General features: G+C 40.1%; 1 protein-coding gene across 1 annotated transcript; it reads left to right on the forward strand.

The window, feature by feature from the left end:
- The first annotated feature begins 1816 nt into the window (after positions 1-1816).
- On the forward strand, positions 1817-14272 carry LOC113009583 (tetraspanin-8-like). The gene is made up of 9 exons (XM_026147987.2): positions 1817-1976; positions 3208-3279; positions 3369-3485; positions 4030-4104; positions 5169-5264; positions 10815-10925; positions 11006-11041; positions 11138-11221; positions 13104-14272. The coding sequence occupies exons 1-9, from the start codon at positions 1917-1919 to the stop codon at positions 13242-13244; spliced, it is 792 nt and encodes a 263-aa protein (XP_026003772.1). The 5' UTR covers positions 1817-1916; the 3' UTR covers positions 13245-14272.
- The last annotated feature ends 535 nt before the right edge of the window (positions 14273-14807 follow it).

A 14807-nucleotide genomic window follows, 5' to 3' on the forward strand; every position in this document is an offset into this window, starting at 1 on the left:
TTGCGTTTGTGTGTGTGTGTGTGTGTGTGTGTGTGTGTGTGTGTGTGTGTGTGTGTGTGTGTGTGTGTGTGTGTGTGTGTGTGTGTGTGTGTGTTATGCCTAATATATTTGCTTGTATTGATAAATAGTTTGTAGTGAACAGGATTTAAGATAAGAGTATAACATAAAGAAATAGAAATATTAAATATCTTTATGACTCTCTCTTATTGACCGGTCACGCAGTCACACCAGAATAATTTGCGCACCTATACGGTTCAATATACCAGCGCAATTCATCATGGTGCCTTTAAGGGCACCTCGTAAATTCAGGAATACTGCAGCCATATAACTTGAAAACAACCACACGTGTATCCAAAAACATTTTTAATAACAGTGTGGTGGTGTTTGCAGAAAACAAGTTTTAAATTTTTTCTTTGAATTTGTGCTCATGCTCAGTGATTTCTAGGATGTAATCATTTCAAAATGTTGCAGTTGTAAAAATCCGTAAATGATCACTGTCAGCTTGCCTGCTGTGACAAACTGAACAAGAATATGAGGTTAATAATTAATGGCGGCTGATAACCGCTTGGTTGTTAGATCCTTTGAAGTGTGTAACTATGTCTGTATATTAGTGTGTACTTTGCATTTTCATTTTATTTTTTGTAAAAAATGAAGGTTATTACAAACAGTCCTGTTGATGTGTTAAATAAAAAAAATGAAATTTGGTGGTAAAAATGAAATATTTAGAAGCTACCTTATTGATTTTAGCATTAAATTATAATAAACTTTATCAACAGGAACACCAAAATGGTTATAGATATGTTTATCCCAGCAAAGGGAAATAAACCCCCCAGAAAAGCCTTGTAAGCGATCTTGCAGTTTGGATTACAGAATTTAAGAGGTTCACCTAAAGGCACCATGACGAACTGCGAACGCATATTGAACCGTAAAAAACCTTGTAGGTGCGCAAGTTATAATCACGAGGGGATGGTTGCGGTCGTACATAACCTGTGTTCCACATCAGCCACGTGCTGGTGGGGGGCGGAAGGGGCTTGAGCGCCTGCCCCTTTCCTGATGGGTGCCCCAAGTGCCCTTTTCTTGAGGCAAATTTTTATTTAAGAAATGCAATCTTTTCATTCTAACATTTTCTATCGTCTAATGAGCTTAGAAAGCATCTGGACTTCGTTAGTTTTCTTGAAGACGTTTCGACTCTCATCCGAGAAGCTTCTTCAGTTCCAAGAGCAAATGGTGGAGAGTCCCAGATTTGGAGCCCTATGCTAGTGTCCCCCATTTTCTATCATTACTTTATTAAGGATTAGGTGCAAGAGTTGTTAAGTGTGGATAATTAAATAATAGATTAATGCAATAGCAAATTGTGCCTTGCTCTCAGGTGAACAGCAAGTGGAGAGTGATAGATGAGATGAGGAGATGGAAGAAGGAAGAGAGGCAAAATGCTGATTCCCAGGCAGAGCCTAGTTTATTTCTCGCAGTTCTTTTTAACCTGTTGCCTTACGGTTCCAAGCGCTGTCACCAATCTTTGCATTTTAGTATCATCTCATGAGCTACCATCTCTCCTATGGGGACTTTTTTAATGTCTACAGTCCCAGATCAACACAGCTCTGCTGGCTCTGTGGCCCAATATAACTTGCTATCATTTATGAGGGATATATTTGTTCTTCGATTCTTATCAAATCTTTACAGCAGTTTAAATCCGATCCGTCTTGGCAAACACCGGAATGCCCCGGACTCTTCCTGTTAAGTATCATCTTGCTGCTCCGTGGTTTACTGGAACTCCCGCCCGCTTTCGTCTGGGGTAGTTTAAAAGCAACTCAACCCGCCCATCTCCTCTCACTTCCTCCGCAGCAGTCGGTGCTCCTGTGGACTCCACAAACAGAACTGTTTTCTTCAAAAGTGTTCTTCCCTCTCAAGCTGCAAATATGGCTCAGATCAACACCTGCCTTAAACGCACCTTCATCATCTTCAACATCTTCTTCGCGGTGAGTTGAGCTTCATTTTCAAACAGCAGCTAAAACGTGTTTGGTCCCAGCAGTAATTTAAAGTGCGCAGTGCCGGGTTGTTGTGCCAAAAACGTTTCCGTGTGTTTTTTATGTGTAATATCGTTACGTATGTTGCTAAATAGACTTCGGTGAACAGGTATTGCAAAGGGGTTAAATACACAATTTAAAAAAATTACCTGTTTCTCAATTATCTTTGTAGCTGTGTTATTGTACTTAATTATAATCAATCAGCTTCCTTTTGTCCACGTAAAATATGTTTACAGAACTATTTTTGTATTTGTTGCGATTTCAGCTGTCCTCTTGGCCAGAATACTCTTAAAAGAGACATTTTTAAAGCAAACAAGATTTTTTTTTAAACTGCATAAATAAAGGATACATAAAAGTCACTGCCAAAAAGTGATTGTGCTTCTACCTTGTTACAGGAATGTTGTTTGTTGGTCAAGATGACTTGATATAATTCATGAGGGATATATTTGACATATGTTTCACATATTGCAGATCAACAAGTTATTTATAGCAGTTTAAATACAACCAATCAGTTTTTGGCAAATGCCAGAAATCAGTTTTTGGCAGACAATCACTTTTTGGCACAACACCGTCACATCTCACAACATAAGCTTCGAAGGCGTCACTGTTTCACTTGGGGTTGGTGGTTGGTGGACTTTGTTTTACTGGTTTCAGTTCTGTTTAGTTCTGTTACTTTAGTCTTTATTTGTTTGGAAGTAGGCCAGCTGATCGTTAGCTAGGCTGTGGTTACCTGTATTTCAAAATAGCTGCTCATATTCGAGTAATTCTAAGCTATGACCTAGTTTCCTGTTTTTCTGGGAGGTTTTTAAGCTTTGTGAATTCTTTGGTTTTTATCTTTTTGTTCATGTCGCTGTATTACAACACATCTGTGGAATGCACTGGATGACTTGATCCAAACAGATTGTACATACCTGTTCATACCTGCACAAAGAATGAACCCAAGCCCGAGGCTGAACCTGAACCTCAGCACAACAGTGATTCATAAATAAATCAAAAATAATGAATCGGTGTCTTTTTATTCATCAAATAATCAATAATTTAATGCTGTACTTAGACTTTTGAAAAGCTAAACTGCTGAACTGCTGTTCTAACTGCAGTTTTATTGTCTAAAGTTTTGGTTCACAGCTGTTTCGGTTGTCGTGGTCCATAAAGTTCTAACCAATCAGTTTTATTTTGTATTTAGATTGTTGGCGGCGTCATCATCAGCCTCGCTCTGCTGGCTCAGTTCTCCACCAGCATTCAAGAAGGAGGAAATGTGAGAACAAAGCTGTTGAAACACAGGTTTAACTCATGGGTGTGACTCTGAAGCCATATCTGACTTTTATTTACTGCTTTTGGCCGTAGCTGGAGGGTCGGGACAGTGGTCTGTTCAGCCTCTATATCATGGGCGCCATCATCATGGTGCTGGCTATCCTGGGAGCCTATGGAGCCCACAAAGAGAGCAGAGTTGCCCTGATTGTGGTGAGTACAAAGATTACCTGATCTTCTGGGATACTCTAACTTCAAAATAAAAACTCCAAATGTCGACTTACTGCTGGAGCCTTAGGTGGGCATCGGAAGTACTGTAACTTTTGATACTTCAGCCCTTAATTTTTAAGCCCCAAAGACTGCTGTTTGTACCCAATATGACCCCAAGGAGTAACTAACACACACACAGATCACTGTTTCAGAAAGTGTCCCCCTGTGAGTATAGACTTGCTGTGCAGAGCACACTGGAGCTGAAAGCATGTTCTGGAGGCACTGCTGTTAAAGTGCAAAACTGCTTCTAGGTAAAATGAGAACAGTTGAAAAGCTTGAAGTAGATCACATGCACAGTTGTGAAAGAATAAAAATTACTTCCTTTTTACATGTTACAAAATTAACCATCTTAGAAATATTCTATGATTTAACCTGGAGAGTCAAATGATCTTTTTTCTTCTTCCTCACAGTGAAACTGGTCAGGGTTGAGAAATGTCAGTAATCCCCAAATACATCAGATTAAGTGTTTTCATGTTCTTCCCCACAGTTCCTGGTGTGTATGGTCCTTGGATGTCTGGTGATGTTCAAATATGCAGTCCCGGTTGCCATCATGCGTCCACAGGTAAAGGCCCACCTGTCACTGCTTTGGAGTCTAATGATAGGAAATGTAAATACAGGCACTCCTTTATTTATGCTGTGAACATGATGAAGCTAAATTCACCAGTAAACACAATTAAAAGCCATCAAATTTCCAATAATTCATTTATTGGCAGTTGTTGTGTTGCGTAGTTTCAGAAAGTAGAGCATTTTCAGAGTGCTTTCCATGCAAAAATTCCCCATATGTTGTGCCAAATAGATAAAAATTTGATGCAAAGGGGTTGATAGAACTGAACACTAAGCTTGCCCCCAGCCCTAAAGAGATTCACCAGTGTCTGGTACATGTAAAGAGGTTTACATGAGCTGACAGCAGCAGAGAAGTTTAATCAGGTATTCGGTTTTCATTTTTATTGTACATGGTTTTATTGTACCTGGTATATGTAGCTAAGGTGGAAGGTTGTTAAAATAAACATATATTTAATGACAGTGTTTAACTTCAGTAAAATACTGTAGATGATAACCTAACTAACAACTTCATCAGTTGAAAGTGTAAGAGTTCACTGTGGCTAAAGACATAGTGGAATTTCAGCTTCCTCTGAAAAAGTTGAAATAACCACATTTTCACAGCCTGCAACCGCATGAGTGTCTGGTTGCCACATCAGCTCTACAGAGTGTTTAGCTTTGTTTTTCAAGGAAAAGTACTTGCAAACTACAGCGTTACAACAGCAGTGACAAATAACATCGTTTAATAATCCAAATGTCAACATAGTTTTTAGTGAAATTACTATAAATGAGGCCTAAAAGTGACGTAAAGCTGAGTTTCATCAGTTTAATCCTCTCAAGCTTTGGAGGGTTTTCATCTTATTTAAACTGTTCCTTAAAGAATTTAATAAGGTCTAAACTGTAATATTAAAATATTTCAGTTATTACTTCAATTCTTTTTGCACAAATATCTCTGCTGGAAACCCTTTTAGTCACTTTATGTATCAAAATAATCACCAAGATAAATAATCACTGGCTAAAAAAAATGGTAGAACAACGTTATTTTCAAAAAGTGATATCTAATATGGATGACGATTTTGTTTGCAGATTGAAGGTATAATGGAGAACAAGTTTCGGATGTTTCTGCCTTTGGATGAAAACTCAAGGGATATGAAGAACATGGCTGACAACATCCAGAAAATTGTGAGATATTCAGCTCTGCCTTGTGTTTTATACTTCATGTACTTTGTGGATTTCTCTTTTGTTCAATTTAATGTTTTATTCTTACATCCAAACCAGCTGAGTGCCATTAAAGGCTGGGTTGGGATTTCCATGAAACTAAAACTTAATGGTACCCTTCAATGCCAAAATTGTGAAAATGCTAGTACGGTTGTTGAGAAGGGAAAACAATCCAAATCGTGAATACTAAATGGTACTAAAATTTAAAAAATAACAGCAACACAACCAACTTGGTGAAGCTGACAACCCGGTGTTTCTGAGGAATTTTGTCAGGTCAGCATTTTTAAGCTGAAGTATTAGATTAGATAGAACTTTATTAATCCCTCGGGTGGGTTCCTCTGGGAAATTCGATTTCCAAAAAAGCACAGCACCGACAGAAGTTACAGAGTTATACACACACACACATATATATAAATACAGAGACAATATAAATAAAATATACGAAGGGGATAAATAGAATAAATAGGAATAAAAATAAAAATACAAGTGAATTGCACATTTCAAGTATTGAGTCTATTGCACCGTTGACTATTTACAAAGGTATTGCACAGTGAGGTGAAGAGGCACTACAGCTTAGTTGTTCCCCCCTCCTTTGTCCTCCTGTCTCCCCTCCCTCTCCCCTCCAGAGAGGAGTTAAACAGTCTGATGGCGTGTGGGACAAAGGAGTTTTTAAGTCTGTTAGTTCTTGTCTTTGGGAGAAGCAACCTGTCACTGAACAGACTCTTCTGGTTGTTAATGGCCGTGTGCAGAGGATGCCCGGCATTGTCCATAATGTCCATCAGTTTCTTTAGTGTCCTTTTCTCTGCCACTGTCACCAGAGTGTCCAGCTTCATGCCGACCACAGAGCTAGCCCTCCTGATCAGTTTCTCCAGCCTGGATGAGTCCTTCTTTGCTGTGCTGCTCCCCCAGCACACCACAGCATAGAAAAGTACTCCAGCAACCACCGACTGGTAAAACATCCTCAGGAGCTTCCTGCAGATGTTAAAAGACCTCAGCCTCCTGAGGAAGTACAGTCGGCTTTGGGCTTTTTTATACAGGTGCTCTGTGTTGCATGACCAGTCCAGTTTATTGTCCACCCACAGCCCGAGGTACTTGTACTTGTTGACCACCTCCACCTCCTCCCCCTCTATCTGAACCGGCAGTGGACCTTCTCTGGACCTCCCGAAGTCCACAACCAGTTCCTTAGTCTTTGAGGTGTTGAGTTGCAGGTGGTTTGTGTGACTCCATGCGACAAAGTTCCTCACCAGACTTCTGTACTCCTCTTCCTGATCATCCCAGATACACCCCATGATGGCTGTGTCGTCTGCAAACTTCTGAATATGGCATAATTCAGAGTTGTAGCAGAAGTCAGAGGTGTACAGGGTGAAGAGAAGAGGGGACAGCACAGTTCCCTGTGGTGCTCCTGTGCTGCTGACCACTGTGTCAGACGTGATGTCCTTCAGCCTGACGTACTGTGGTCTGTCGGTGAGGTAGTCGGAGATCCAAGCCACCAGGCAGGGGTCCACCTCCATCCTGTTCAGTTTTTCTTGAAGCATACAGGGCCGGATGGTATTAAAGGCACTGGAAAAGTCAAGAAACAGGATCCTGACCGTGCCTTTTCCCCCATCCAGGTGTGAGTGGGCTCTGTGTAGGAGGTACAGGATGGCATCCTCCACTCCGACACCCGCCTTGTATGCAAACTGTAGTGGGTCCTGGGCATGTTGTACCTGTGGTCGGAGGAGGTTGAGGAAGAGCCGCTCTAGAGTCTTCATAAGATGTGACGTCAGTGCCACCGGTCGGAAGTCATTCAGCTCATTGGGCCGGTTCTTTTTGGGGACCGGGACGATGCAGGATGTCTTCCATAGGGCGGGCACTCTCCCCAGTCGCAGACTGAGGTTGAAGACTCGTTGTAGCGGCTATTAAACATTAGCATTAGCTTTAACTACTTTAGCTATTAGCAGTTAGCCGCATTAGCTATCTATTAGGTTATCGTTAAGGTAGTGTGTAGAAGTGATGGCAAATAATAAAAGGTTATCGTTTGACTGTGGGGCATTGTCATCAGTCAGGACTGCCAATCCTGTTCTCCATCTCATCTGTGCCAGTCAACAATAACCCTCCTGTTTCTTCTGGGGTTTTTTAGTTTCACTCCTGTGGTCTGTTCAGTTTTGATAGATAAATAGTGTTAATTTAATAGCAAAGCATAATTATAAAGTTTTTTTCCTATATTGAAGCAAAAGGAAGTAAAGTAAGTACCAGCAACCAGAAACTGTGACAGCCTAACATACCAGCTCTGTTTGATAAGGAGTCAAAGAGTCAGAAGTGTTTGAACATTTATTTAAAACATAAAATAAGAACTGTGTCCTTTCATTCTGTCATTTTGTCCTCATGTTGTGTATTTTCTTGAGTATCAGTATCGAGCCTGAAATTCTTTTTACGTGACAGTGTTACTCATGAAGACACCGTGCAGCCACGCACTAACTGCCAAGTATGAAAAGTCATGGTTGGTTGCTTTGACAAAAGAGCTTCCTCTTGCTCGCTACATTCAGATTGCAGCCGTTGACTTTCCAGCTCACAAACATTTGTTGTCAGACCTGTTTTTCCATTCCCGTAATTCCACACAGGGCATCCGGTTGAGTTTAGGCTGCTTATTGGCTGTCAGATGCATTCTCAAAGAGAAGTGCAAATCAAGATATGCAAAGTGAAGAGCCAGGAAATGCTTTTACCAAGACAGTAAACTGTGTTCCTTTATTTTACTGTCCTGTTTTTATATTTAAAAAAAAAAAAAAAAAAAAAGCAAGCAACACATGAAATGGTGTAACTGAATCTTTAAACTTTTTACACTAGTAGGACTATGATTGTCACGTCTGCAGTGAGGTGAGGTTGAAAGTAGGACCCCAGATGCAGGCAGCTTCTGATGTGAGCGAGCTTTATTGACATGGTAGGTAAAACAGACAGGAATGTAACAGGCATGAAACAAAACCTAAGAATAACCTAAACTGGTAAAAACTAACAGAAACAGCAACGCAGGGAAATACACAGAATGACGGATGGCTGTTACACAGACGAACCAGCAACTAACAGAGGCAGACACAAGGATAACAAGAGAATGAGACACAGAAGGAGGACACAGCTGGGAGTAATCGGACATGACTAGACAGAGGAAACAAAACTAAACACACTGACATGAGACACGGACCTTCACAACAAAACAGGAAATACATAGACTGAACTTAGAGGTATAATATAACACAGAACCAAAACGTAGGAATAAACAAAGATACAGTGGGGCAAAAAAGTATTTAGTCAGCCACCGATTGTGCAAGTTCCCCCACTTAAAATGATGACAGAGGTCAGTAATTTGCACCAGAGGTACACTTCAACTGTGAGAGACAGAATGTGGAACAAAAAAAAAAATCCATGAATTCACATGGTAGGATTTGTAAAGAATTTATTCGTAAATTAGGGTGGAAAATAAGTATTTGGTCACCTCAAACAAGGAAAATCTCTGGCTCTCACAGACCTGTAACGTCCTCTGTAAGAAGCTTTTCTGTCCCCCACTCGTTACCTGTATGAATGGCACCTGTTTGAACTCATCATCTGTATAAAAGACACCTGTCCACAGCCTCAAACAGTCAGACTCCAAACTCCGCCATGGCCAAGACCAAAGAGCTTTTGAAGGACACCAGGAAAAGTATTGTAGACCTGCACCAGACTGGGAAGAGTGAATCTACAATAGGCAAGCAGCTTGGTGTGAAAAAATCAACTATGGGAGCAATCATCAGAAAATGGAAGACATACAAGACCACTGATAATCTCCCTCGATCTGGGGCTCCACGCAAGATCTCATCCCGTGGGGTCAAAATGATCATGAGAACGGTGAGCAAAGATCCCAGAACCACACGGGGGGACCTGGTGAATGACCTGCAGAGAGCTGGGACCAAAGTAACAAAGGTCACCATCAGTAACACACTACAACGGCAGGGAATCAAATCCCGCAGTGCCAGACGTGTTCCGCTGCTGAAGCCAGTGCATGTCCAGGCCCGTCTGAAGTTTGCCAGAGAGCACATGGATGATACAGCAGAGGATTGGGAGAATGTCATGTGGTCAGATGAAACCAAAGTAGAACTTTTTGGTATAAACTCAACTCGTCGTGTTTGGAGGAAGAAGAATACTGAGTTGCATCCCAAGAACACCATACCTACTGTGAAGCATGGGGGTGGAAACATCATGCTATGGGGCTGTTTTTCTGCCAAGGGGACAGGACGACTGATCCGTGTTAAGGACAGAATGAATGGGGCCATGTATCGTGAGATTTTGAGCCAAAACCTCCTTCCATCAGTGAGAACTTTGAAGATGAAACAAGGCTGGGTCTTCCAACATGACAATGATCCAAAACACACCGCCCGGGCAACAAAGGAGTGGCTCCGTAAGAAGCATTTGAAAGTCCTGGAGTGGCCTAGCCAGTCCCCAGACCTCAACCCCATAGAAAGTCCGTTTTGCTCGGCGACAGCCCCAAAACATCACTGCTCTCGAGAAGATCTGCATGGAGGAATGGGCCAAAATACCAGCTACTGTGTGTGCAAACCTGGTAAAGACCTATAGTAAACGTTTGACCTCTGTTATTGCCAACAAAGGTTATGTTACAAAGTATTGAGTTGTATTTTTATTATTGACCAAATACTTATTTTCCACCCTGATTTACGAATAAATTCTTTACAAATCCTACCATGTGGATTCATGGATTTTTTTTTTTTTTTTTTTTTTTTTTTTTTTTCTCCACATTCTGTCTCTCACAGTTGAAGTGTACCTCTGGTGCAAATTACTGACCTCTGTCATCATTTTAAGTGGGGGAACTTGCACAAATTGGTGGCTGACTAAATACTTTTTTGCCCCACTGTACATCATGAAATCAAAGATTAACCATACAAAACAGAAAACACTGGGTCACAGACCCAGGACCGTGACAATGATATGTGTATCTGACTTCCCTTTAGAATCAAAACCATAGCTCTACTTTGAATCTCGGTAAAAAGCAGAAGTTTCAACTTCCTCTCTTGCGGCACAATGTAAATCAGAGGTGCCAAACATATTTTTGCATTGAGGTCAACATACAGCAAGCTTTGGTCTGAAGAAACTATCCTTTCTGTCAGTGTAAAGAAGTTTAATGACACATTTCATCTCTGTCTCACTGTAAGATGTGCGGTTTCATGAACGCATCTCGACTGGTTATAGATTTATATATTTTCTGTTTTAACTGAGATTTCTGTAGATGCTGAAAAATATGAACGACCACGGAGGAGACAATTAAAAGTCCAGAATTTCTGCCCCCTTCACTTTTTCCAGAGCTGTCCAACAGACCAGATTACATAGACTGGATTATATGGGTTGTATAGATTACAGTTAATCATAACAGCAGGAGATGGAAATGTCCTGGACAGTGTCTTTTAACACTCTCTCACACTTTTAAAAGAATCGTTCTCCATCTCATCTGTGCCAGTCAACTATAACCCTCCTGTTTCTTCTGGTTTATTTTAGTTTCACTGCTGTGGTCTGTTCAGCTACAAAGACTGGAACAACATTCCTGAATCCTGTAAATGCAACATGGAGGAGGAGGAAGAGGGCAAGTGTCAGACTGTTGGCTACAGAGTGAGTATCAACACACACAGCTTCACTTCTATTAAATGTAACTCGGTTAGTCATATCTTTTAATTTTTCTATCTTTCCAGTCTTTAATGGAGAGATCAACATCCATCTACACCCAAGTGAGTGACTCGGCTTTATTTTGAAAAATGTTTCTTGATTTCATCAGCTGATTTACAGAAACTATAACCCTAACTTTATTTTTTGTCTGTGTTTAGACCTGCTTCCCCATAATAATGCACTACTTCCTGCTGGGTTTTGACATCGTACTCGGAGTCTTCTTCACTCTGGCTATTCTGGCAGTGAGTATTGTTAGCTATTTAAAGACAAGGTTTCCTCAGAGTAAATGTCCTGTTTCAGTTACTAATGGCAGCACTCAAAAAAAAAAATCTGATTCAATATCATTTTTTAAGAAAGTAGTTTAATATAGCAGTAAAGTATTCAGAGTAGTGGATGGGGATTTTTTTAGATTTTAAATATGGTGAAATTGCAGGATGTGGTTTGTCTAAAGTGGTTTGATCTTTAGGTAAGACTTATGATGCATTATATAGGGCGACCGTGTCTCAGGGGGTTGGGAATCGCATCTGTAACCGGAAGGTCGCCGGTTCGATCCCTGGGCTCTCTGTCCTGGTCGTTGTGTCCTTGGGCAAGACACTTTACCCTACTTGTCTACTGGTGTTGGCCAGAGGGGCCGATGGCGCAATATGGCAGCCTCGCTTCTGTCAGTCTGCCCGAGGGCAGCTGTGGCTACAACTGTAGCTGCCTCCACCAGTGTGTGAATGTTAGAGTGAATGAATAGTGGTATTGTAAAGTGCTTTGGGTGCCTTGAAAAGCGCTATATAAATCCAATCCATTATTATTTACCATGTGATCTGTAATGATCCTTTAAAACTGAAAAAACAAATGGCCAGTCATTTAGCTTTTGTCTTGATGGGGAGTGTCACGTTTACATCAGTCACTGTTATTTTTGATTTACAAAATAATAACCGAAACTGTTTCTCTTTAAAAATGATCATGAAGTCCTAAAATCATGTTTCAAATACTTGAAAATGCCACATGCTCCAGAAGATCAGCATTTGATCTGTGACAATAAAAAGAAACATTTCTGTGATGAAATTTCAGTCAAAACTATTTTTTAGTTTAAGTGAGTTCAGTAAAATGTTCTCAGTTCGGTTTCATTCTAACCAAATACACCTGGAATTCCTGTTCCTGAGGTGGCCGCTCATAGTAAACATGGAAAAGTTTCAAATAATGAGGTCATTGCGTGTATAATACATCTAGTTGTTCAGTTTTTGGTAGCACTTTATAACACAACCTGCAAATACGGCTCAAGTACCCTGTACTTGCATGCAATTTGCAGGCAACAAGTCAGGTTTTGCAGGAAACAATGAGGCAAGTACACAGTAAGTACTCTGTACTTTCTGGAATGCGAGTCATATTATGGAGTCACCTGAAAGATACGCGAAACAATAAAACACTGTAGGACCCATGACTAAGCCACAAGTAGCCTATAATCATGTGTACCAATCCAGGTCTTTGCAGGAAACAATAAAATAATAACATAAAATATTGTATCATTATCTCAGGCAGAGAAGCCAAACCAAGTTGTTCATCAAAGCTTCTGTTTGAAGAACGAGTGGGTGGGGAGCCAATCAAATAAAAGCAACGAGAAACCAGAAGGAAATGTTTGTGTTAGTTGGAGAATGAACTTTCACCAAGTCCCAGAAAAAGATAAATATGATTATTTTGATATAAAAATAGAATTGTTTCATTGTGTGTGCGCGCGCACGTGTTGATTGATTGATTGATAATACTTTATTCATCCCGAGGGAAATTGGGTTAAGGCTGCCAGCCGTGCCAGCGCCATAAATCTAAATCTGATATTTCTCAGAGCCAGAATCTATTTTAGCTGAAAATCTTGACTCTGAGTTCAGTTCTCATTTCTCTTTAAATTCGAGACCTTTTCCTTTCTACAGTCTCGAAGTTCTTGCTCGTACAGAATGATCTGATTTTTTTGTATTATTGTTGGGCCTTTAGCTGACAACATGAAACACCCTGAGGAGACTGTTGTTGTGATTTGGTGCTATATAAAGAAAACTGAGTTGAATTTCCATGTTATCAATTTAAGATTTTTAAGCCTGCAGAGCAGCTGATTTTTAACTCTCCTTTCTGTGTCCCCTGCAGCTGCTCGGCACAATTCTGTCCTCGGCAATGATCCACCAGATGCGTTACCCCAACAGACCCCCCATCCTGCTCACAGTTCCCACTGTCCTCTCCACATCGCCACCAAAATACGAGGAGCTGTACAACCCTCCACCATATTAGACACAGAAAGATGCACTGTTCCTTTATTGCTGGCTTTGCGTGGAAGTTCCAGGAGTCCTGTTAGTTTTGTTTTTCTTGAATTTTAACGTGAGTTTGAGGTTTGTGTCCAAAGTGCCTTACAGCTCTGTAAGGAGTTCTGACTTGTTCCTTTAAGATCAGTGAAAACCCGAAAAATGCCACAGCTTTTCTGATACATAAACATTGTTCTTATGCTACTGTTTATTTATCTTAGTTGTTCTTGCTTTGAAGTTAAGAAATGTTTTCAGTTTTCCAAGATTTGACTTGTGGCTTTCATTTAGAATCAACTTTTATCAGAAATCATTATTTTTGTCACATGTTAAGAATGCAGAAGTTCATGTTCATTACATACAAAAGATAAGGGATGTGAAAGTGAAGCTCAAATCTCTCCAAAAGAGAACTGGTGCAGCCAGGACTACTAAAAATTAAAAGTTTAATTATTTGAATTCAAAGTTTACATTTTGAGTTTTAAATGTGTTTTCTATATATATTTCCAACACTTTTATCTTATTTTTATTTTTAAAAGTCCCGCTAAACTTTTAGAACTTTTATAAAAATGTTTTAAGGAAAAAAAGCTCCTCCCATTTTTAAGAAAAGAAATGAGGGTTATGCAGTCAGTGGCATTCAAGCATGGACTCAAAAGAAAACTCACACATGCCAACAACTCATTTTAGCCTGAAGTCGCCTTGAAAAAAGCTGCAGCAATCATTTTGGTTTTTTTCGTAAAGCAATTTTTTTTTTTTTTAAACAATGTGGACTCATTTATCTTACTCCACTCAGTGTTTTTGTACACACACACACACACACACACACACACACACACACACACACACACACACACACACACACACACACACACACACACACAAATAAATAAAACAGCATTTTAAATATTTAGAAAGAGAATTTTTTTTATTCTACATTTTCTTGTGGGTCTCTTGTTTTTGTCATGTTTGATTTTTCTGATGTAAACATCAATGACTTTCAAAAATAAAAGAGCACCACAGACACCCCTGGTTTTCACAGACACTCAGCTCTTTCCACACCATTACTGCATTTAATTATTAATCATAAATAATAATTAATCATCGCTGGCTCTTTCTCCCAAAGTGTGTTTTTGTCCTGTCTCTGCTTGTCTTAAAGCCCAACCGGTTGTTCAGATGGTTGCCCCTCCCTGAGCCTGCTTCTGCCCGAGGTTTCTTCCTGTTAAAAGGTTAAAGGTTTTTACTTCCCACTGTCACCGAGTGCTTGTTCATAGGAGGTCATCTGATTGTTGGGGCTTTCTCTGTATTATTGTAAGGTCTCCAGCTTAGAATATAAAGTGCCTTGAGATGACAGTTTTTGTGATTAATTGTCTGTCATTCAGTGACAGAAACATGCAAATATCGAGACAGAAGACGAGCTACAAACAGAAGTAGAGTTCACAGTCATTTCTATTTCTTTCTGGCTGCTTAAGCTCATGTGTAGATAGATTTCCATGTAAGTATCCAGAGGCCTGTTATGATGTCTGAGCCATGACTTCATCAAATTGATAAATTTTTTAGG

The sequence above is a fragment of the Astatotilapia calliptera genome, chromosome 17 (assembly GCF_964374335.1).
Source record: "Astatotilapia calliptera chromosome 17, fAstCal68.1, whole genome shotgun sequence".
Classification (NCBI taxonomy): domain Eukaryota; kingdom Metazoa; phylum Chordata; class Actinopteri; order Cichliformes; family Cichlidae; genus Astatotilapia; species Astatotilapia calliptera.